Below are 25125 nucleotides of genomic sequence, written 5' to 3'. Positions count from 1 at the left end.
TGACGCTTTTAACTGCAGCCGAATCTTCAGGAATCAGCATGCAGAAATTATTGTGAGGTGCACATAAGCCTTATTAACTGCTAATCAGGCATCTATTAAAGGCACGGCTACAATGGCCAGTTTAAAGGTTGGTAAACAGGCACTTTTAATGCCTCTTTGCCCACAGTTTCGACACTTGGGGTGTACATTTTTAGGAGCTACTTTATTTCTGTAATCATAAGCTGTTGTAAGCTGTTTTTAATATTGCAATGTTGTGTTTTAATGTTCTAACCTGGCCTGGGACCTTAGGGTAAAAGGCGGGTAATAATAGTAATAACAACAACAACAACAACAACAACAACAACAACAACAACAACAACAACAACAGTAATTTATTATTTGTACCCCACCCATCTGGCTGGTTTCCCAAGCCACTCTGGGCAGCTTCCAACAAAGATTAAAAATACATCAAAATGTCACACATTAAAAACTTCCCTGAACAGGGCTGCCTTCAGATGTCTTCTAAATGTCAGGTAGCTGTTTATTTCCTTGACATCTGATGGGAGGGCATTCCACAGGGCAAGTGCCACTACCGAGAAGGCCCTCTGCCTGCTTCCCTGTAACTTGGCTTCTCGCAGGGAGGGGACCGCCAGAAGGCCCTCGGCGCTGGACCTCAGTGTCCGGGCAGAACAATGGGGGTGGAGACGCTCCTTCAGGTATACTGGGCCAAGGCTGTTTAGGGTTTTAAAGGTCAGCACCAACACTTTGAATTGTGCTCAGAAACATAATAATAATAATGTGTGTGTTTGTGAAAATGTCTTTGGTAACCTATCTTCTAGTGTTTTAACACACCCCATCATGCTATGTACTCTTTCCTACTGTCTAGTCTGTGTTGTGAACACTGCATTTTATGTTTGGGGTTTGTGTGCTGCAAGACCTGCGCAGAGAATCAGGCCGCCACCTTTTTAAGGGCTAAGCTCCTGCATCTTTAAGGGCTGCATGAGAGTCAGAAAACATTCTGTATTGGACCCTGTCAAAGAATCATAGAATTGTAGAGTTGCAAGGGACCCACAAGAGTCATCTAGTCCAACCCCCTGCAATACAGGAATCTCAACCAAAGCTTCCTGGACAGACAGACAGCCATCCAACCTCTGCTTAAAAACCTCCAAGGAAGAAGAGTGCACCATCTCCCAAGGGAGTTGGTTCCACTGCCAAACAGCTCTTCCCTTTTCTTTTCTTTTCTTTTCTTTTCTTTTCTTGAGGCAACCCTAGCAGGGAATAGTATCAGAAAAGGCAACTCTCAATAGCGGAACATATTTTAAACTGACATTTAAAGTGAATTTTGATGCAATGAATTCATATCTTATTCTTCCTCTCCCACCTACCCTCCATTCCATGAACTGGCCTGTCCTTGGACTATTCCTTGTCTTTAACTCCTACTCTCTTCACTCCTTTTCCCCTTGGCACAAAGTACAATGGCTAGATAAAAAGCAAGCATAGTTCCCATCTGGCTTCCTGTTTTGTTTTCAAAGGTACTTGCAGATTGCGCTGCATGATTTTGGAGAGTTTTGCAGAGTAGAGAGTGCATCTGTGCATTTGCTTACTTCCTTCCTTCTCCTCATGTTCTACCTCTGATTTGTAACCAGTGATATTTACACTCAGGTGAGAGTCTTCCGTAGCTTTGTATAGTTCACTTTGCAACAGTGGACTGCTTTGGCTAAACTTTACTAATTCAGGGAATCGTGTCGGAATTCTCCCAAGCATTGCCCAGTGACCAGAAGAAAGGCAGCAACCTCCTGTCATGCTCTTCTGCCTTTAAGGGAAGCTCCATGTGCAGAACTTAGCAGGTGATGTTTTTGCAGAATGGACACAAACATTATCTTTTGCTAACATCTGCACTTCGAGCTGTTGTGAAAGTTGCTGCTACTTTAGCCAGTGGGAAAGCTCTATTTCACCTCCATGTTTTGTTTTGTTTTGTTTTGTTTTGTTTTGTTTTGTTGTTGGTGGGGGAGCCCCCCGATGTTTGAGGAGATTTCTTATAATGAGGTGGGGAATTCAAACATACAATTCCCACTAGGGCAACTCAACAAAAGCTGCTACACACAACAAAACTGATTGCGTGTGTGATGGACTGTGGGTGTCCAGTTAACATTTTGGACTGCTCTTTTCAGTGGTCTGTATCCTGCTGTGGATACAGACCAGCCTTCCCCAATTTGGTGCCCTCCAGATGCTGTTGGACTCCAGCTCCCCTCAGTCCCAGCCAGCGTGGCCCGATGGACACAGACGATGGGAATTGTAGTCCAACAATATTTGGGGAGCTACACATGCCTCGTCCTTGATCTACAGACATCTGGAGGGGGGCACCAAGTTGGAGGACAGTGATATAGACTCTATATTTGTTGTCGTTGTTTAGTCATTTAGTCATGTCCGACTCTTCGTGACCCCCTGGACCAGAGCACGCCAGGCACTCCTGTCTTCCACTGCCTCCTGCAGTTTGGTCAAACTCATGCTGGTAGCTTCAAGAACACTGTCCAACCATCTCATCCTCTGTCATCCCCTTCTCCTTGTGCCCTCCATCTTTCCCAATATCAGGGTCTTTTCCAGGGAGTCTTCTCTTCTCATGAGGTGGCCAAAGTACTGGAGCCTCAGCTTCAGGATCTGTCCTTCCAGTGAGCACTCAGGGCTGATTTCCTTCAGAATGGAGAGGTTTGATCTTCTTGCAGTCCATGGGACTCTCAAGAGTCTCCTCCAGCACCATAATTCAAAAGCATCAATTCTTCGGTGATCAGCCTTCTTTATGGTCCAGCTCTCACTTCCATCCATCACTACTGGGAAAACCATAGCTTGGACTATACGGACCTTTGTTGACTCTGTATTCCAGAGACCCAAAGTTTTCAAAACAGAGAATACAAGAGAAAGATTGTGGTTCAGGGGTTTGGTTCTAATATACTGTATTTTTAATAAGTGTTACTGGGGCATATAATTTGAAGCAGCACTGGAACCTGGAGGAAATATTCGGGGGGGGGGCAATTTTCAATCTGGCTCCACATCAGGGAGGACTGGAGCAGGTGATGGGCAGTTTTCTCTATTTTCCAGGAACCAAGCCTTATCTTTTGCATGCACCCTTAAGGACCAATATGCAGCTCTGCATCTTGAGTTCTTTAGTTTTAATCATCTGAGCTGGCCTAGGGTGTATCTTTTACAAGTCAGATTAAACTCAAGAGGGAGTTATCAGCTCCCAACATACTTGCACACCCTTCCCATGCCTGAGCTCCATGTCAAATGGGCCATTGCTCTAGTTTTTCATTTCTCTGATGACACACGTACAAAATGCAGGAGCCGTTTTATCCCATATTTATTAATCCAGGATAACTGCCCACACTCCCTAATGTTGCACTCACTTAACACCACTTGCAGTCACAGTTTCACACAATGACTGTTGCACCCTCCCCACTTCCCGGAGTGGTAAGAGGTTCCATTGGCAGTGCTACCTTTAGATGAGAAGTAAAGGTAAAGGACCCCTGACCTGTTAAGTCCAGTTGTGAACGACTCTGGGATTGTGGCGCTCATCTCGCTTTTTTTGCCAAGGGAGCCGACGTTTGTCTGCAGACAGTTTTTCCAGGTCATGTGGCCAGCATGACTAAGCTGCTTCTGGCAAAACCAGAGCAGCACACAGAAACTCTGTTTACCTTCATGCTGGAGGGGTACCTATTTACCGTATTTTTCGCTGTATAAGACGCACCAGACCACAAGACGCATCTAGTTTTTGGAGGAGGAAAACAAGGAAAAAAATATTCTGAATCTCAGAAGCCAGAACAGCAAGAGGGATCACTGTGCAGTGAAAGCAGCCATCCCTCTTGCTGTTCTGGCTTCTGTTATAGCTGCGCAGCCTACATTCGCTCCATAAGACGCACACACATTTCCCCTTACTTTTTAGGAGGGAAAAAGTGAGTCTTATAGAGCAAAAAATACGGTATCTACTTACACTTTGCCGTGCTTTCGAACTGCTAGGTTGGCAGGAGCAGGGACCGAGCAACGGGAGCTCACCTCATCGTGGGGATTCGAACTGCCGACCTTCTGATCGGCAAGCCTTAGGCTCAGTGGTTTAGACCACAGAGCTACCCGTGTCCCTTTAGATCAGTGTTTCCCAAACGTTTTTGGGCAACGGCACACCTGTTTACCGGAAAAAAATCTCGCGGCACACCACCATTAAAGCCCCGCCCCGTGACGTCAGCGCGCAGCGTCACGCCGGGAGGGACGCACAAAAGTGAGCGTTTTTTCCCTTCCCCTTGCCGTGGTGGGAGGAGGCAGCAGAGCGAGGGACTGAGGGACGGCGGCAGCTGAGGCGGCGGCGGCTGTTGTGGTGGTGGCGGCGATAGCGGGCGGAGGAGGAGCCGTCGCCGGGAGTTGCTGCTGCTGCTGTTGCTGCTGCTGCCCGGACATGCCGGCCTCCTCCTCCTCCGCTGTCTCGCGCTCCTCCCTTTTGCGCGCGCTGCCCCGCCGCTCGGCACCACCACCGCGGAGCCGCCCCCGGCTCGACGCGGATCCTCGCCGCCGCCGCCTCTCGCCGCCCGACTCGCCCGCCTCCCTCCCACGGCACACCAGCCGGTGTCTCACGGCACACTAGTGTGCCGCGGAACACCGGTTGGGAAACACTGCTTTAGATGACAGCACACTGGCAAAATGGGTGCCTTGGCAATATTTGTTCCCATTGGAAATAGAAGCAGGGAATAAGTGGGAGCAAACAGATACAGTGGTACCTCAGGTTAAGTACTTAATTCGTTCCGGGGGTCTGTTCTTAACCTGAAACTGTTCTTAACCTGAAGCACCACTTTAGCTAATGAGGCCTCCCGCTGCTGCCACGCAGGTGGAGCACAATTTCTGTTCTCACCCTGAAGCAAAGTTCTTAACCCAAGGTACTATTTCTGGGTTAGCGGAGTCTGTAACCTAAAGCGTCTATAACCCGAGGTACCACTGTACTGCTCCATAGGTTCTAGATTCAGGTAGTGTTGGTCTGACGCAGTCGAAATATATATATATCTTTTCAAAAGTCCAGTAGCACCTTAGAGACCAACTAAGTTTGTTCTTGGTATAAGCTTTCATGTACATGTACACATGATGTGTACATCATGTACACATGATGTGTAGGATTGCAATTTACAGTAGGTTGTAAGAAAAAAATCTGCCCTTCCCCCCAAAAAATCTATGATTGGGCATCCATTCCACACATCCATTCTTATGAACAACTAAAATGCCGCAAAACAGGGAGCTCAGTTGGACATGCCCATACCCATTGAGTCAATCACCCATCTCCTACTACCCTCCTGAGAAAAACCTCACCCCACCCCACCCTGCCACTATATATAAGGGTCTGGTGACTTCTGTTTCAGTGTATCTGAAGAAGTTGCTCCACATTTTAAAGCTGACAGACCTGAGTTGCACTTCTTGGGTCAAAACATGGTTATCCTTTTCGTATTGACAATTCTCCAAATTTTGTGACACAGTTCTCTGCTCCAAACTGCCACCACAACAAAACAAAAAGAATATGCATACAAGGGGGGCGGGGACAGAGTTTAGGATAACTTGTAGAAACAATGCACATTTTAATGTGGTTTGTAATTTTCAGCAGCATGACACAGAAAGGGAAAGAAACAGACTTTTGAATGAACACATGCGAAAGGCTATGACTCTAAAGAACATTCAAAGCACATTCTTTCTCTCAAAGGTACAGTGTATGCCCAGCCTAGAGATCTCAAGTGAACGAATACATCCACCCCCCCTTGTTGCCGACCCCATCTAACTCTGCATTCACACTACAGTGGTATCTCGGGTTAAGTACTTAATTTGTTCCAGAGGTCTGTTCTTAACCTGAAATTGTTCTCAACCTGAAGCACCACTTTAGCTAATGGGGCCTCCTGCTGCTGCCGCTGCGCCGCCGGAGCCCGATTTCTGTTCTCATCCTGAAGCAAAGTTCTTAACCCGAGGTAATATTTCTGGGTTAGCGGAGTCTGTAACCTGAAGCGTATGTAACCTGAAGTGTATGTAACCCAAGGTACCACTGTAATGCCGTTGCCTCCTCACTTTCTTTCTCCTAACACAGACCCTCTGTCTTTATCATTTATATGGATGGCATCCGTCTGTCCTGGGAGACAATGAAATAGTGTGCCTTTGGGGTTACAGGAGAGTTACAGCAGCTGCTGTGGCTGTAGAGACCGATACGGGAGAGACATGTTTCGTTATTGCAGGCAGAAATTCAGTAGATTCTCCATGCTGGAAGAAGCTGAATTTATAGAACCACAGAATTTCTGCCTGTCACCTAGCTCTCAAAGGCAAAGTGAGAGAAGAAAAAGTGACAAAATAGTCAAGTTCTTTCACGAACCACCTGCATCTCCTGTGGTCTCTTTTAGGAGTACGTTTCCTTCCCAAGATGGAGCCACATATTGTCTGAGTTTCAGCCCCTAATTTCCTGGGCCCCACTTGCGTTGTGCTCTCTTTTCTCTCTTTCCCTGTGGGTTTCTCCCCTGCTTCCTTCTGACCCCTTGGGAATCTGGAATATTGTTCTCTTTGAAGCAGAAAATGCCTCTTAAATCAGACCTGCTCTGCAGGATGCGCTGCCTTGCATGTCGTGATTGTCCTGTTGCAGTGAGTGCTGCAGGGGTAGAAAAGTCTGCACCTGCCGAAAACTCCCTCTGCTGTGCAATTATCCAAGGGACAGGAAGCTTGTCATGTATTGCAGCAGCTGGTCTCTCTGCTACTCCCAGAACGACCATTCACAAGCGCTCCTTAAGGCAGAGGAGTTAATGCAGCTACACCCTACAATTTACTTTTGAGTAAACTTGCAAAGAGGTTCAGGTGGTACATTTGTAGACACACCGTGCGTTTTTCTCAGTCCTACTGCCAGTGTCATCTCCCTTTGTGGAACCACAGTGAAGCTAGTTATAGACCCCACCTTAAACAGTCATGATATTCCCAAAGGATCCTGGAAACTGTAGTTTGTTAAGGGTGTTGAAAGTTATTAAAGGTAAAGGTAAAGCGACTCCTGACCATTAGGTCCAGTTGTGGCCGACTCTGGGGTTGCGGCGCTCATCTCACTTTATTGGCCGAGGGAGCCGGCTTACAGCTTCCGGGTCATGTGGCCAGCATGACTAAGCTACTTCTGGCGAACCAGAGCAGCGGACGGAAATACCATTTACCTTCCCGCTGGAGCGGTACCTATTTATCTACTTGCACTTTGACGTGCTTTTGAACTGCTAGGTTGGCAGGAGCAGGGACCGAGCAACGGGAGCTCACCCCGTCGCGGGGATTCGAACCGCCGACCCTCTGGTTGGCAAGTCCTAGGCTCTGTAGTTTAAGCCACAGCGCCACCCGCGTCCCAAACCCTAAGAAAGTTCGCGAAAGTTCTTAGGTGACCCTTGCTCCCCTCCCTGAGCTACAGTTCTCAGAGCAGTTTAACAATCATCCCCTCTTCCCAGGGACGTCCAATAATATAACCTCAACTAATACAAAGATTTAGCAATACAGTGGTATCTCAGTCTACAAACAGTCCTGTTAACGAACTATTCGGGCAACGAACTCCGCAAAACCGGAAGTAGGTGTTCCAGCTAGCAAACTTTGCCTTGGAAGACGAACGGAAGCCGAATGGTGGAAGGGCACTGGCGGTGGGAGGCCTCAGTAGGGAAAACGCACCTCGGTTTAAGAACGCTTTGGTTTAAGAACGGATTCCGGAACGAATTAAGTTTGTATTCAAGGGTAAGTAAGAGATCGTGAAAATTAAGGACATGGGATAGAAATGTATCTGGTGACCTTTCTAAGGGCAGCTCTACACTTTGCACAGCTATTACAATTGGTATGTCTGTGGCTTCCCAGATGTTGTTGGACTCCAGCCTTAGCATGGGCAAGACCCAGTCAGCACGGCCAATGGTCAGGGGTGATGGGGCTGGGAGCCCAAGAACATCTGGAGGGCCACAGGATCCCCATCCTGGACTTAAAGCAAGGGAAGCTAGGAAGGCATCCACTTACATACACATGTCTGGGAAGTCTGACATGGCCGGGGTTCCCAGACATGTGTCGAGACGTGCATGGCGTCAGTGGTGTAGCGTGGGGGGTGCAGGGGGGGCCGGCCGCACCAGGCGCAACATCTGGGGGGGACGCTCGTACTCACAGCTCTCTGCCCCTACTAAAATCCACAGGTTAGGGGGTGCAAATTACTTGCCTTGCCCTGGGTGCTGACAACCCACGCTACGCCACTGCATGGCGTCCACTCTGAGCACTGAATCAGTGGTGTGACACCAGTATACACACAGCGGCTCTGTTTGTTGGACAGGGTAGATCTACCCTAAGCCAGGACCACACCTCTTCACAGGAACAAAAAAGCCTGCTGACCAGATTGTTCACGTTACATGACTGTTTTTCTAACGACACATCATTCAGATTAAAAATGGCTGCCTTCCTGAATTATATGCTGCACAAATGTATATTTCCTCTATTTTTGTAGATGCACTAGCAACTAAAAGGCATTCTTCATCCTCATTTGCAGAAGTGGATTTAGCTTGTCACTTTTTATATTACACTGTGGGTGTGTATCTGCTTGTGTGCCAGTCAGGCAGCTGGTTATTTTCTATTATTATTTAAAAAATCATTGCTACCTTGAAAAGATAGCTCTCAATGACATGTTTCAGTGCTCAACTTGGTGGCCTTAGGGGTGCTAGGAAGGGAGCTGGTTGAAGGTTAATTAAAGGGCGCTCCCTGCTCTGGAGAGTTAATGCTGATCTCATGTGGTCTAAAAGGAAGCTAGAGCCTTAAGGTTACTTGAAAAAGGTGCATGCAACAAACATACAATTTTTTTTCTGAGTGAGTGAGAAGGCCTTCTTGTGAGAATAATAGTTGATTTTGTTTGTTTGATAGATGTAGGCTCTCAGGGCAACATTCACTTAAAAACCACACACAGAAAAATGCAAACTTGAAACAATAAAATTGCAAAACCAGCAGACTATAACAAAGTAATCAAGTTCAATAGAAGGCGTAAAAACACAAAATCCAGCTCACCTCAGCATGCTGGAATGCCCTCGGCTAGGTGTGGGGAAAGCTGGGCCCTCCAGATGTTACTGAACTTCCATCAGCTCCAGAATGCACATCCAATGGCCAGGATTAATGGGAGTTGTCATTCAGCTACATCTGGACAGCCAGTGGTTTCCCACATCTGCCCATAGCAAATGAAAATGTCTTTGCTTTGTGCTGACATGTTATCAGAGTTGGTGGCAAGCAAGCTTTTCTGGGGAGACCATTCTAAATACAAGTGGCCACGAATGAGAAAACCCTCTCTCTAGGCTTTATTATTGAAATTGTTCTATTAGCATTAATTAAAAAAAAACTACTGTGAGAGTCATCAGAGCAATGAAAGCAAAAAGAGAAAAAGAATTCAGGACCCCATATGCGAGGAGCTTTCAGCCAATATTCCAACAGTGCAGGAGGAAGGCGGAAAGAAGAAAAGAGAATGAAGCGAGAGAAAAGGGGGAAATGGAGTTCCCTTTCCTCACAAAGTACTCTTAAATCACCTGCATTTGCCTAAGCGCTGGGATGGATGTTTGGTTTGGCCATGGATGTGCACAGACTATAAAGTGAATTCAAAGTGCATTCTTTCCCTCAAAAGAATTCTGGGCACTGCAGTTTACCCCCTCGCACAGTTACAATTACCTGCAATCCTTAACGGACTACAGTGCCCAGAATTCTTTGAGGGACTCTTCTTTGAATGTGCTTTAAAGGTATATCTCTTATGGCCACATATTAGATATTCTCCACTTGAAATGTTTGTCTTGGTGAGACTGTCAGCTTGGGGTCAGGGGCAGACAATCCAAATCTCTCTCTCTATGTGTAATTTATGATTTTCAAGTGTATACATTTCAATAATTTTAGAGTCATTTTAACATTTCAAAACTTGATTTCCTTCCCCCACTTTCTGCTGTTCCTTAAATTTATTTTTAATATTTTCTGCATATCCCAATTAACTTAATTTGCTCATTTATTCATCTACTTTAAAATATACTCTTATGAAACTGAAGGTTGTTACTGATGTGACGTGGGGTTTGTGGTTTCAGCTCTCTTGATATAACGTGCTGGAGACAGTTCTCTAGTAACACTTCTTTATTAAAGCAACAAGACTAAAGACTGGGGAGAGGAAAGCTACATTTATAGGGACTGGGAACTAGCTAGAACAGATACATTTTGGAGGGAACAATATCAGGCAATCACAGTCCTGCCTTTTGGAGGGAACCAATAAGACAGAGGATCCAAATACAGCAGCTTAAATGAACCAATAGTAGCTGTACCCTTTGGAACCAAAAGGCAGTTACTTTACCCTAATGCAAATACAGACAATAATAATACAGATATAAAATCCTTTGACTCAATACACAACAGTTACAATAATCCTGCCCATGTTCTTATCTGTTTACAATTCCTTTGTAAATATTCCATAAACCATTTCTATACTTTTATTAAAAAAAGTTTGTTATCTTGATTTCTTATTTTTCCCGTAAGTTTTGCCATTTCTGCATAGTCCATAAGTTTTTGTATCCGTTCCTCTTTTCCTGGGACTCCTTCTTTCCATTTTTGGGCAGTCCAAATCCAGCCAGGTGGCAGCTCTTTTTAAACCAGCGAGTACATGATGGTTAGGGGGCGCAGGTGGCGCTGTGGGTTAAACCACAGAGCCTAGGACTTGCAGATCAGAAGGTTGGCGGTTCGAATCCCTGCGACGGGGTGAGCTCCTGTTACTCGGTCCCTGCTCCTGCCAACCTAGCAGTTCGAAAACACATCAAAGTGCAAGTAGATACAGTGGTGCCCCGCAAGACGAATGCATCGCAAGACGGAAAACTCGCTAGACGAAAGAGGTTTCCGTTTTGGAGGTGCTTCGCAAAACGAATTTCCTATGGGCTTGCTTCGCAAGACGACAATGTCTTGCGAGTTCCTGCTGGTTTTTTTTCCTCCCCCCCCCTTTTTCTAAGCCGCTAAGCCGCTTATCAGCTGATCCGATCAGCAGATAAGCCGCTAAAATCCGCTAATAGCGCTAATCCGCTAATCCTTCAATGGGCTTGCTTTGCAAGACGAAAAAACCGCTAAATGAAGAGAATCACAGAACGGATTCTTTTCGTCTTGCGAGGCACCACTGTAAATAGGTACCGCTCTGGCGGGAAGGTAAACGGCGTTTCCGTGCACTGCTCTGGTTCGCCAGAAGCGGTTTAGTCATGCTGGCCACATGACCCGGAAGCTGTACGCCGACTCCCTCGGCCAATAAAGCGAGATGAGCGCCGCAACCCCAGAGTCGGCCACGACTGGACCTAACGGTCAGGGGTCCCTTTACCTTTACCTTTACATGATGGTTATTGCTTGGACATTGGTGAGCAATGCCCTGGCTCCTTCTTTGATACTGATCCTATTCTGTGGCTAAGGAGTTGTGGTATAGCCTCAGCCAAAGGGACTCTCCCAGCACCTCCCTTGACCTCTCTCTTTCTTTGTGTAGCACCAGACCTTGGCACGCCACAATGGCCTCAATCCTCCAGTGCTGCCCTTTCCTGACCCGGGACCCGACCACCTTCCTGCGCCGATGTCGACCCCTGCTGGTCAGCAGTGCCCAGCGCTGCCCTGTGATGGTGGCCCGAGCCTTCTCTCGTTCTCATGCTGACCAGCAGCACGGAAAAGAGACCCATGGAGATTCTGGTGAGGCAGTGGGTGGGCTCTGGGTAAAATGTCCAGCTGAGGGGAGAGGGGTTTCGTCCACACACTGAAAGCACACCCTCAAGGAAATCCTGGGAAATGCAATTTGTTACACTTGCTGGGAACTGTAGCTCTCTGAGGGGCAAAATACCGTTCCCAGGTATCGGGAATTGTGGGTAGGAAGGTGGGAATATCTAAATTAATGGTTCTTATTAAAATGAGTAGCACTGAGTTAAAAACAAAAGAGGAATGTAAATTGGTAAAATTGATGGTAACTGCAGCCAGACAGGTTATAGCAAGTAACTGGAAAAATGCAGAAGAGTTAGAGGTGAACCAATGGAGGAAAAAACTGAATAATATTATAATTTTAGAATACCGAACTGTGAAGTTACACAGAATGAAAGGGTTTAAGGTCAGTGAGAAAGAGGAGGATTGGTTTGAGAAGATATTGAATTATTTGGGTAGGTTTGAACAATTTGGGGCAATTAGAATGTTAAAAGTTAAATAAACCTTGTGGATGAAGGAGTGTTAACATATATAAAATTGTACATATGGTTGATTTGAATATGTTATTGTTGATTATGTATACCCAATGTATCAGCCGTCTGGGGGGTCTCACTGTTTGTGTTTTGGTTGTTGGTGAAAAAATAAAAAATTTAAACATTAAAAACATTTTTTTAAAAAACATCCCCAGGATGCTTTGGGAAAAGCCATGTGCTTTCAATGCACTTTGAATGTATGGTGTGGATGTACTCATAACACTCCCCCAAAACACAGTACACGCTCTTTCAACACAGGGGGGTGCGTTCGTACAGTTATTAGATCTGGAAGAATCCAATATGGCAGTATGAAAGTCCAGTGGGAAATGAATGGATCTACCTATTCAGATAAACTATGTGTTCTTGGGCTATATTATTCCAGACATTATGGCAAAGGGAAACTGACAATGGATTCATGCCATTTTATTCTACTTTATTGTAGTTTGAATATGCTGCTTTGGGGGGCTTTGGGCTGCAAAACAGTATTTGATAAATAAATAGTGCTTGAAAGCTCCTCCATTAAAAAATAATAATAATCAAATCCTTGCTTATAGAAAACTATCCTGTCAGGATGAAGGCTAGGTTCAAATCCTTTCCCCTTCCAGGATAGTTTTTTGTTCCCCACCCCTGGATATGGGGTAACATTTTTCATCTAAGGCAGTTTGAAATGGTACAACGCCAGCAACTTCATACTACATGATTTATTTTAATAAATATGGCCTACCATGGCAGGTGGTAAAATTGCTTGTCTGGACTGTAGCATTTCAGACTGCAGCGTACGGAAAGCTAGGAAGAAGATTCTAGCCCAGAGTTCTCCCTGACAGGATCGTTTTCTGTGTGCAGGGAAATTTTTAAATTTTGTAGGAAGGAGCAGTCAGTTATAGGGGCCCTATCACGGAATGTTCCTCCATTCCCCATACCACCCACCTCCCCAAAAATATGAAAGATCCAAGGTATGGAGACTCTGTCTCCAGGATCACAATTCTTGCCAGTGATCTCTTATTTCCCCATTCCCTCTTGCCAGCTGATGCCTGTTGTGGGTGAGAGTAGAGAGGACCTTTTAACTTTAGGACTTAGTAATTCTCTCACAAGGCTCAGCTGGGAAAAGATATGCCAAATGGAGGAAGAATTCCATCACAGGAATACCACTCCTGTCATCTGGCATGGTGCAGTCCAGACACAGGATTCCCACCCCAGGAGGGAGTCTGGTCATTTAAAAACTGTTCTGGGTCTAAGATCATCTGGCTCAAAGGCCAAGCAATCTTGACACGAGAGGAAAGAGAAAGGAAAGAAGGATTCAGAATCAGGACTTTCTTTCAGCCAGAACTGGCTCCTCTCAGGTTGGTGCCATTGCCATTATGAGAGAACAAGTGATTTCCAGCACCTCTTTTTCTAGGAAAAATAGCTCTGTCCAAAAGATAAGGTCTTTGGATTTTATGTGAGGCAGGACCAGAGCACAACTCAGTGGGTCAGCACATGTTTTGGTCTAGTAGTCTTCATCTCCAGTTAGAAACAGTTTAAGGAGCAAGCGATAGGAAAGAGACCTATCTGAGACCTTCACCGTACAACTCATACCATACAACTCATGGAGAATTCTGGGAACTGTGGTTTGTGAAGGGCACTGGGCCTTTTGCTCTGTGAAGTCAGTGCCCTTAACAAGCTACAATTCCCAGAATTCTCTATGACCATCGAAGTGTTATGAAAGTGCTTTAAATTTGTGGTGCGGATGTGAAAGAGTTGGACGCACCTATAGCTTGACAAGGGACGCGGGTGACGCTGTGGTCTAAACCACTGAGCCTCTTGGGCTTGCCGATCAGAAGGTTGGTGGTTCAAATCCCCTCGACAGGGTGAGCTCCCATTGCTCTGTCCCAACTCCTGCCAACCTACCAACTCGAAAGCACTCCAGTGCAAGTAGATAAATAGGTACCACTGCGGCGGGAAGGTCAACGGCGTTTCCATGTGCTCTGGTTTCTGTCATGGTGTTCCATTGCACCAGAAGTGGTTCAGTCATGCTGGACACATGACCGAAAGCTGTCTGTGGACAAACACCGGCTCTCTCGGCCTGAAACGCAGATGAGCGCCGCAACCCCATAGTGGCCTTTGACTGGACTTAACCGTCCAAGGGTCCTTTACCTTTACTTATAGCCTGACAAGGCAGATTCCTACATCCAGCTCTGAAAAAGTCCGGGGCCAAGTGGGGTACAGTCCCTATGGGGGCCACCATCTGAAAGGTGGAACCAGCTGGGTTCTCCTCTCCTTCTTCTGCCCACTAGGCTCCGCCGCGCAGAGGGCGCCCCTGCTTCTCCCCTCCACGCAGTGCCCTTTCATGGAGTCAGAGCGCAAAAGCGGCCAGAATTCCTTTGTGCAGGAGGCAAAACCTGAGGTCCAGGAAGATGTCAGGCCTTTCAAGTCAGGTAGGGAATGAAAAGGCCTGCATCCTATGGGGAAGTGAAGCGGAAGGGGGAGCTCCCATCCTCGACTTTTCCCTAGCTGTGACCCACTCGTCCTTCTCCCTCTAGGCATGTGGACTTCCCTAGTAAGGGAGGTGCAATCCAGCCTCAAGAGGAAGTTGCTCGATTCTGACAAAGCGTCACACCTCATTCGGGACAACATGCCAGGTAAGTGAATGGGAGGACTCCCAAAACTACTCAGACAGGGAGACAGCGTAAGTAACACATACACCTGCAGTGTGTGTGTCAGACGCAGAGCTAGCAATTAAGCATTCCAGCCTTGTCTGAATTGGCTATCACTTTTTTCCCCACCCAAAAAAAGTTTAGAATCATAGAATCATAGAGTTGGAAGAGACCACAAGGGCCATCGAGTCCAACCCCCTGCCAAGCAGGAAACACCATCAGAGCACTCCTGACATATGGTTGTCAAGCCTCTGCTTAAAGACCTCCAAAGTAGGAGACTCCACCACACTCCTTGGCAGCAAATTCCACTGTCAAACAGCTCTTACTGTCAGGAAGTTCTTCCTAATGTTTAGGTGGAAACTTCTTTCTTGTAGTTTGGATCCATTGCTCCGTGTCCGCTTCTCTGGAGCAGCAGAAAACAACCTTTCTCCCTCCTCTATGTGACATCCTTTTATATATTTGAACATGGCTATCATATCACCCCTTAACCTCCTCTTCTCCAGGCTAAACATGCCCAGCTCCCTTAGCCGTTCCTCATAAGGCATCGTTTCCAGGCCTTTGACCATTTTGCTTGCCCTCCTCTGGACACCTTCCAGTTTGTCAGTGTCCTTCTTGAATTGTGGTGCCCAGAACTGGACACAGTACTCCAGGTTTACTTTTAAGTTGTGTAAGAAATAAAGCACACCCACCTTTCGAGGAGGCCATACCATGTGTTGTTTTTCTCCCAGCCCCTGATGTTACACACATGCTGCCTGATTGAAAAGAGGCAAACTTAAAGCAGCTAGTCACACAGAGACACAACAGGCAGCCTCCTCTAAGAGCAGGTTATTTTTACTGGGACTCTCAACTGGGGATGATTGAAGAGCGGTATCCGACGAATGTGTCAGCTCCAGGATTTCTGCTTGTGCACCAGGACTCCCCACCCTCCTCCCCTGCTCCACACCCTCTCCCAATCTGTTCCAGAGTGTTGGGGGAACCCCTAGAAAAGATTTGGGGGCGTGTACAAGGGGAGGAAAGGGGGAGAATGTTCTATTGTGCAAGCAGAAGTCCTTGCACCGACATTCACATAGTAGTACTTTGGATACAACCCATTATGTCCAATCAAACAATGTGGCTGGGGTAATCCAGTCAAATGGGCGGCATATAAATAATAAAATTGTCAATAATGTTGTTGTTATTGTTATTATTGTTATGATGATGATGATGATGATGATGCAGAGATGGGGTGAAATTAGTTTCCTCCCAGGAGAGGCCAATTTAAGGGCACGAGGACAGTGCAGTAACTCCTGCAGAGAAGAAACCGACAGCCTCCGACAGCCCCTGGAAAGTCTGTGCCACTCTGTCTGACAGCATGGCCCACGATCCATCAGAACTTGCCCCTGACTCCACGTAAACAGAACCTTCCTGCCCTCTCTCAGAGGCTGCTTCTCAGTAGTAGCTTAGCCTTGCAGGTGCTAAGTCATCCATTATAGAGAAATCAAGTGATTCCCACGGGTTGTGTTAACCAGCCCTGTGTTTTTCCTAGCAGGGGGCAAAGTGTTTGAGTACGACCATTTCTTTGAGGCAAAGATCCAAGCGAAGAAGCAAGATCACACCTACCGGGTCTTCAAGACAGTGAATCGAAGGGCTGACGCCTATCCCTTTGCTGAGGACTATTCTGGCTCCCAGGTGGAAGCCCGTGAGGTGTCGGTCTGGTGCAGTAATGACTACCTGGGAATGAGCCGCCACCCTCGAGTGATGCAGGCCATCCGGTGAGTGGCAGCTGCCCGGCAATGTCTCCAGCACAAACTCTCTCCGGCCCACACCGTGTCTAGTTCCAATGGTCTGTTTCAAGCTATTCCGCATTGCCCTTGCAACCTGCCCCAGTCTACTTTTGAAACTCAGTGTGATGGCCCTTTGACATGATCATAGGGTCGGGCAAACAGGGAAAGATGTTCTAGCCCATGGGAAGGTAAACGAAGGCCTGGGGGCCGAATCTGGCCCAATTGCCTTCTAAATCCGGCCCACGGATGGTCCGGGAATCAGCATGTTTTTACATGAGTAGAATATGTCCTTTTATTTGTGGGGCATAGGAATTCGTTCATTTATTTATTTTTCCAAAATATAGTCCAGCCCCCCACAAGGTCTGAGGGACAGTGGACCAGCCCCCTGCTGAAAAAGTTTGCTGACCCCTGTCTAGCCCCTAGGCTAGAAACAGACAATAGCTCTTTTCTCTGGAGAGATGAAGGAGATTTGGAAAATGGGTGGCTGCTTGTGCTGTGAACTCTTGCCCCAATTTTTACCTATGCTCAGCCTCAGCATCCTGAGGCCACTGCCCAGGACCCAGGACCACCCTGGCCTTCCCATCAAAATGTGTCTGGGTCCAGGAGTTGCCATTTAAATTTCCCACAATGCCCTGCAGAGGCATTATGTCAGGGGTCATAGTAGGAAATCAATAATGGGGATTGTAGCTCTGGGAAGGAGTAAACTAGAGTCCACCCCATACATTCTAAGCACTTTTTAAGTGCATGGTTTCGCCCACATAATCTGTGAGGGATAAACTACAGTTCCCAGAATTCTTTGCGGGAAACCATTAGCTTTAAATGTGCTGGTTTGAAACAGAGGTGACGGTGGCACAGAGAAAATCAATGTGTGTATGCCTTGGGGCCCTTTCCCAATCCTCTTTAAACCCTTTTAAAGGTGTTTTCTGTCTCCGACTCTAGGCAGCTTAGTGAGTAAGAGAATGAGCAGGAAAGTCTCTGATTCAAAGCTTACATCAGCCATGAATGGGTGGGCTTAGGCAAGACCCTGTCCTGTCAGCCCCCTCCCCATCCTAATAAGCCTGCCCACCCTCTTTCAACAGATCCATGCAGATAGCACATGGTCTGGTTTTTGTATTTTATTGTAATGTGACTTTTAATTTTAGCTTACTCTGTGAGCTGTCTGGGGAACTTTCTGCTACGGGTTAGCATGAATCTTACTCAGTGCGGATGCATTAGGACTGATGGAAACAAGTCCTTTGATTTCAACGGGTCTGATCTGAATTAACCCTGGATGCAGCTTAACCCAAACCCCCCCTTTCCCACCCCCAATTTTTTTTATTAATTTTCCAAATTTATAACAAACATATCAACAAATATAAAAAGAAGACATCAAAAAACAAACAAGCAAACATAGATCCTGACTGTAATAATTCCTCTTTTGTTAACATTGTTAGGTGACTTCCTCGAATCCCCCTGGCTGAGTTTCCATATATATCATTGCAGCAGTTTTCCAAAACTATTTTCACATAAAATTTACTTAGTCAATTAACATCTTTCTTTCTTTTCATTTTAACTTTAAACATATTATTCTATAACATCCCATATTTAAATCCTAGGCCAATCTGATACTTGCAAGTAATTCTATTTAGATTATCTTAGCATATTTAGCTAAATAGTCTTTAAATTTCTTCCATTCCTCCTAGTATTGCTCCTCCTTCTGGTCGCGGACTCTTCCGGTCAGATTGGCTAGCTCCCCAAAGTGCATCATCTTCATCTGCCATTCCTCCACTGTTGGTACATCTTGTAATTTCCAATTTTTGGCCAATAACCCAACCCCCTTTTTTAAAATGTAACCATCTTTGAGCACTTGCCCATAGCTGTAGGTTTCACTAATGGTGGGGCAAACCACAGCTTCCAGGTCTCAGGAGGCCATTTTCATGGGATCGTGGCAAGGAGGAGAGGGTAAACATGTTCTCTTCCTAGCACTGAGAGTGGCCCCAATCTGAACCAGGTTCTCCACAGTTGCTTTGCACAAGAATGGAAAAGGGACCCAAGATCTGATCAAGGGTCTCCATCTGGTTTGGTGATCCAGGTGTGATTCACCTTCTGAGTTCAGCCCTTTTTGGAGCGAATATCATTCTCCTCTTCTTCCATCCTATCCTCACCAGGGATACTCTGGATCTTTATGGAGCTGGGGCTGGAGGCACCAGGAACATTTCTGGCACCAGTAAGTTCCACGTGGAGCTGGAGCAAGAATTGGCCAGCCTGCACAGCAAAGACGCTGCCCTGCTCTTCTCTTCTTGCTTTGTGGCCAATGACTCCACCCTCTTCACTTTGGCCCGCATGATGCCAGGTAACCAGGACAATGAAGTGGGTTGGCCTTTAGGGCCTGGCTGGCAGCCAAGATAGGGGAAGGACCATGGGCTCTGCATGGAGAAGATCCCAGGTTCAATCCCCAACATCTCTAAGTTGGGCTGGGAGAAGCCCCGGTCGGGAATTCTGTGGAGACTGTACTGTGTCAGATAGACCAGTGGCTCTGACTCGGGGTGGGTAAATTTGACCGTGCTGGTTTCTCTCATTTTTTCCAGTGTTAAATCCATTTCTCCATGTTTCCACAATAGCTTTTAAAAGTCCTCCTGAAAAATTACTAGCATTTTAAGGCAAAATTCTCCTAGTATTTTAACTACGCACATACCCTAGTGTGTGCAATTTTGCATACATTGCTGCAGAACTGTGTAGCAAATATAGGTAAAGGTAAAGATAAAGGGACCTCTGACCGTTAGGTCCAGTCGCAGATGACTCTGGGGTTGCGGCGCTCATCTCACTTTATTTGCCGAGGGAGCCAGCGTACAGCTTCCGGGTCATGTGGCCAGCATGACTAAGCCACTTCTGGCGAACCAGAGCAGTGCACGGAAACACCGTTTACCTTCCTGCCAGAGCGGTACCTATTTATCTACTTGCACTTTGACGTGCTTTCGAACTGCTAGGTTGGCAGGAACAGGGACCGAGCAACGGAAGTTCACCTCGTCACGGGGATTTGAACCGACAACCTTCTGATCGGCAAGCTCTAGGCTCTGTGGTTTAGACCACAGCGCCACCCGCATCCCTGTGTAGCAAATATAGCATAGTGCAAATACAGCACAGGGTGAATTTCAAAAGATGGCTGTGTTTAGGTTTGTGTATTTGCTTTGGGAAGTGCAAATGACATAGGTCCACCTTGAAAGCATTTAATATCATGCAATTGTAGACTTGGAAGGGACCCAAAAGCCATCTAGTCCAAGTCCCTGTGATACAGGAGTCACAGCTAAACATGAACTGGATCCAATTTCTCCCCCATACCAAGGATCTGGCTCAGTGTAAGGCAGATTCCTTTGTCCTTATTCCAGTTAGGGGGAGAGCAGAGGCTCGGTGAGTGACCCAGAGGCTCCTTTTCCTCCTGCAGGGTGTGAGATCTATTCAGACGCAGGCAACCATGCCTCCATGATTCAGGGCATCCGAAACAGTGGAGCACCGAAGTATGTCTTCCGGCATAATGACCCCCAACACCTGGAGGAGCTCCTGAGCAAAGCCAATGCCAACACCCCAAAGATTGTTGCCTTTGAGACTGTCCATTCCATGGATGGTGGGTAATGCATTTGTATGTTGTTAATATGTAATATTCGCTTCATAATGAATTTTCCAGATAACATGATAAAATCAATATACAGTCATACCTCGGGTTACAGATGTTTCAGATTGTGTGTTTTCGGGTTACGGATGCGCCGAAACCTGGAAGTACCGTAATGGGTTACTTCTGGGTTTCGGCGCTCGCGCATGCGCAGAAACACTAAATTGCACTTTGCGCATGCACAGAAGTGCCAAATCACAACCCACGTGTGTGCAGACATGGCACTGCAGGTTGCGGACGCTGTGGGTTGCGAACGTGCCTCCCACACGAATCACGTTCACAAACCGAGCTTCCACTGTAAAACAAAAAATTAAGCATATTAAGAGATTCATCTTTTAGGACCCACCCTCTTCTTGTGACTGTTTTTAATACTGTATTTTGAACTGTTGGTGAGCTACCTTTGGACCTTATAGTGAAGCATGGGTAATAAGTTAAGTTAATGACAATAACAATAACAATAACAATAACAATAACAAGGCAATCAAATTCCACACTAAAATCCAAAGTCAGCATGCATGATAAAACAATTACCAGCAGAAAGTTCATCTGTTCTAGAGGCTGGGAATCTGTGGGCCTCCAAAATGCTCCCAAACTCCCATCGGCCACAGTCAGCATGGGCAATAGTCAGGGATAATGAGAGTCGTAGCCTGGAGGTCCACAAGTTCCTCATCCTTGATTTAAGACAGAAGAGCTAAAAAAGAAATCTTGTGTTGGATTTGATCAAAGCTGAGAACTCTGTTCTTCAGAACATTACTCTGCACATTTTCCTTACTGCACCTCCTTTGCAATCCAGGCTAAAGTCGCCAGTAAGGGTCAGTATCCTTCGTGCATTAAGTCTTCTCTGTCTGCAGGTGCCATCTGCCCACTGGAGGAAATGTGTGACGTGGCACACCATTATGGAGCCATCACTTTCGTGGATGAGGTTCACGCAGTGGGACTTTACGGGGCCCACGGGGCTGGCATTGGTGAACGCGACGGAGTGATGGGCAAGATAGATATCGTCTCTGGCACCCTGGGTAAGTTTGAGGGTGAGCCACAGCCCCTAATGAAAAGGGCATCAGGAAGGGATGGACTACGGTGAAGGTCTGGGATGTTCTAGCACTGGATTTCCTGAACTGAGCAGGAAGTTGAAGTAGGTGGCCTAAAAGATGGCCTAAAACTCTATGGTCTTCGGTGCCACAGAGCAGCAAGTTAAGATGATAGGGTAGACTTGGTCAGGAAGGAACACCATGTTGGAGGCAAGTGGTTCTCCAGTGGCCACACCTGGAACAGCTTCGACTGGCCGGCTAGACCAGGTGAGGGTAGCCAACAGGTCTCAAACCCTCGGTGAGTTAGGAACTTCCCCTGCATGTGAAGACAGGCTTGGGCAGATTGAGCAGGTGAGACCAATGGTCAAGAAGGTGGTTCCTGCATGTGCTGTAGAGGGAAGTGACGGGCAGATGGGGCTCATCCACCTGGAAAGGAAGCATCTTCAAGAGAAGAAAAAGCTAAGGAGTAAGCCCTGGCGCTGCTCTGGTTCGCCAGAAGTGGCTTAGTCCTGCTGACCACATGACCCGGAAGCTGTATGCCGGCTCCCTTGGCCAATAAAGTGAGCTGAGTGGCACAACCCCAGAGGCGTCCGCGACTGGACCTAATAGTCAGGGGTCCCTTTACCTTTAAGCTCTACACAAATCTGGAGTGGAGTCCTGAAGGCAGTTGGACGGTACCTTGTACAACTCCTTCTGGCAACTCTTGCAGCCAAGCTGGTGTCAAATGTATTACAGTGGCACCTCGGGTTACATACCCTTCAGGTTACATACACTTCAGGTTACAGACTCTGCTAACCCAGAAATAGTACCTTGGGTTAAGAACTTTGCTTCAGAATAAGAATAGAAATTGTGCTCCGGCAGCGGGAGGCCCTATTAGCTAAAGTGGTGCTTCAGGTTAAGAACAGTTTCAGGTTAAGAATGAACCTCTGGAATGAATTAAGTACGTAACCAGAGGTACCACTGTACTTTCTTTTCTTCCGTGAGACCACATCTTGTCATCTGGGCAGCCTAGGACTTCCATACACACCACCCCGGCTTGTGCCCCAGGGAGGTCACTTCAGTGCTGCTAACGCAGTGGTTTCACTTCACCTCCAGAGGCACACTCTCGAGACAGACGGATGCCCGCAGTTCCATCTCAAGTTGAAACAAGGATGCAAAATAAGACACATGAAGTTCCTCAGTTTGCCAAAAGTAATCCAACTCAGTTTGGATTGTCTGCATGCAACATTCACTATTGTATTTTCAGTGCAGAGCCTAGGTATACTTCCAGAGTGCCTGGACTAATGTCTGCCTTTTCTTCTCTCCCCTTGCAGGAAAGGCTTTCGGCTGTGTGGGTGGCTATGTGGCCAGCACCAAGTCTCTGATCGACACAGTGCGCTCCTATGCGGCGGGATTCATCTTCACCACCTCCCTGCCCCCCATGGTGCTGGCCGGGGCCCTGGAATCGGTCCGGGTCTTGAAGAGCCCCGAGGGGCAGGCTCTGCGCCGCTCCCACCAGCGCAACGTCAAACACATGCGCCAGCTGCTGATGGATGCCGGGCTCCCTGTGGTCAGCTGCCCCAGTCACATCATCCCCATACGGGTATGGCTCTCCGGGACGAAAACTATGCAGAAACGGCCTCTCTAAGTTCCGTACTCTGTTAGCCAGGGGTGAAATCATAGAATCATAGAGTTGGAAGAGACCACAAGGGCCATCGAGTCCAACCCCCTGCCAAGCAGGAAACACCATCAGAGCACTCCTGACATATGGTTGTCAAGCCTCTGCTTAAAGACCTCCAAAGCAGGAGACTCCACCACACTCCTTGGCAGCAAATTCCACTGTCAAACAGCTCTTACTGTCAGGAAGTTCTTCCTAATGTTTAGGTGGAATCTTCTTTCTTGTAGTTTGGATCCATTGCTCCGTGTCCGCTTCTCTGGAGCAGCAGAAAACAATCTTTCTCCCTCCTCTATGTGACATCCTTTTATATATTTGAACATGGCTATCATATCACCGCTTAACCTCCTCTTCTCCAGGCTAAACATGCCCAGCTCCCTTAACCGTTCCTCATAAGGCATCGTTTCCAGGCCTTTGACCATTTTGGTTGCCCTCCTCTGGACACGTTCCAGTTTGTCAGTGTCCTTCTTGAATTGTGGTGCCCAGAACTGGACACAGTACTCCAGGTGAGGTCTGACCAGAGCAGAAGACAGTGGCACTATTACTTCCCTTGATCTAGATGCTATACTCCTATTGATGCAGCCCAGAATTGCATTGGCTTTTTTAGCTGCCGCGTCACACTGTTGGCTCATGTCAAGTTTGTGGTCAACCAAGACTCCTAGATCCTTTTCACAAATAGGGAGGGCAATTTCACCAAGTTTCTCCAGGGGGAAGGAGAAATTATCCAGCAGCAGCATTAGGGAGCCTGTAGCCTTCTAGGTGTGGCTGGACTCAGCCAGACCCAGGCAGCATGGTCCCCAGCTGGAGGCAGAAGTGCTTCCAAATTCCAGTTGCTGGAAACCCCCAGAGGGGGAGAGTGCTTGGGTCCTGTTTGCAGGTTTCCCAGAGGCCTCTGGTTGGCCATTGTGACAACAGGTAGCTGAACAAAATGGTTCAATGGCCTGCTCCAACAGGCTCTTCTTATTGTGTTTTTCCCCCAAAATTTTTTTATTCATTTTAAAACACAAATAAAAAACACAAACAGAAAAGACAAACAAAGAAACTAATTCTTGTCATATCCTTATTTTTCTAAATATTGTTAAGTGGGCCTCCTCAAGTCCTACCTATCTGATTTTCATTTTACTTCATCTTTAGCAGTTTACATGTATCATAATTTCTAACCATCTTTCCCCCCCCACACTTACTTTAACCATAAAAACTTAACATTTTATCACTTATAAAATACACTATATCCACTTCCAAAGCTATTCTAAGATTTAAGTATTAACTTATTTTTTCAAATATTCCTTAAACTTCTTCCAATCTTCTTCCACCATCTCTTCTCTCTGTTCTCGGACTCTCCCAGTCAGTTCGGCAAGTTCCATATAGTCCATCATCTTCATCTGCCATTCTTTTGATAGTTGGTAAATCTTGTTTCTTCCAATTCTTTGCTAGCAATATTCTCGCAGCTGTTGTGGCATACAGAAAAAAGTAACAAGCTTTTGGGGGATTTCAACCCCCCCCCCTATACCAAGTAAAAAGGCTTCTGGTTTTTTTAATAAATGTGTTTTTCAACACTTTTTCAATTCATTATAAATCCTTTCCCAGAAGTCTTTTACCTTGGGACACATCCACCACATGTGGTAAAAGGTTCCTTCTTTTTCTTTACATTTCCAGCATTTATTATCATGAGTATGATACATTTTTGCTAACTTCACTAGTGTTAAGGCTCTTCTTATTGTTATACAGAAATATCATTATGTTCTTATGTAGGGGATGATGATGATTGGGAGACCTACAACACCTGGAGGGTAAAAGTTCCCCATCCCCATCCCCATCAAGCAGTTTTGTAGAGGCAGGGCTCTCCAACAGGAGTAGCACAGCTTCCCCCACCCCTCCAAATAATCTTGGGAATTATAGTTTTGTGAGGGATAAACCACGGTTCCCAGAATACTTTGGAGGAAGTTGTGACTGTTAAAGTGGCATGAATGTATTTTAAATGCATGGGGTGGTTGTTTGCCCCCAACATTATTTATTTATTGCTGCTGCAAGCAAGTATGTTGGAAGTTTTTGCATCCTCCACAGGGTCCTGGACCTAACACCATTCTGAGTATTTTGGTGGTGGTGGAGAATGATGTGTCTCTCTCACACACACAAAGGGTAGGAAACACTCCAAGAAAATTATACAAAATGGC

General features: G+C 46.6%; 1 protein-coding gene and 1 long non-coding RNA gene across 4 annotated transcripts in view; one reads left to right on the top strand and one right to left on the bottom strand.

Moving 5' to 3' along the window:
- The window catches only part of LOC309522359, a 205901-nt gene extending 201084 nt beyond the window's left edge, over positions 1–4817 (bottom strand). The window contains exon 1 of the long non-coding RNA XR_014215069.1: positions 4783–4817. This is a non-coding gene — a long non-coding RNA (uncharacterized lncRNA). The remainder of the gene's footprint in view (positions 1–4782) is intronic.
- ALAS2 (5'-aminolevulinate synthase 2) overlaps positions 1–25125 on the top strand; it is a 30561-nt gene that overhangs the window by 2632 nt on the left and 2804 nt on the right. For 2 of the 3 annotated variants that reach the window (XM_082205441.1, XM_082205440.1), the window contains exons 2-9: positions 11495–11691; positions 14501–14641; positions 14747–14845; positions 16386–16611; positions 18771–18955; positions 20045–20224; positions 21121–21285; positions 22611–22879. In XM_082205441.1, the coding sequence (XP_082061567.1) occupies positions 11517–11691; positions 14501–14641; positions 14747–14845; positions 16386–16611; positions 18771–18955; positions 20045–20224; positions 21121–21285; positions 22611–22879 (1440 nt within the window). In that variant the 5' untranslated portion in view covers positions 11495–11516. The remainder of the gene's footprint in view (positions 1–11494; positions 11692–14500; positions 14642–14746; positions 14846–16385; positions 16612–18770; positions 18956–20044; positions 20225–21120; positions 21286–22610; positions 22880–25125) is intronic. The other variant, XM_082205442.1, reaches the window with a different exon arrangement.

Source organism: Podarcis vaucheri (genome assembly GCF_965113315.1).
Source record: "Podarcis vaucheri genome assembly, chromosome: 17".
In the NCBI taxonomy this organism is placed as follows: Eukaryota; Metazoa; Chordata; class Lepidosauria; order Squamata; family Lacertidae; genus Podarcis; species Podarcis vaucheri.
Note: the sequence above shows the minus strand (reverse complement) of the source record. Positions and strands in the feature narration are given on the sequence as shown.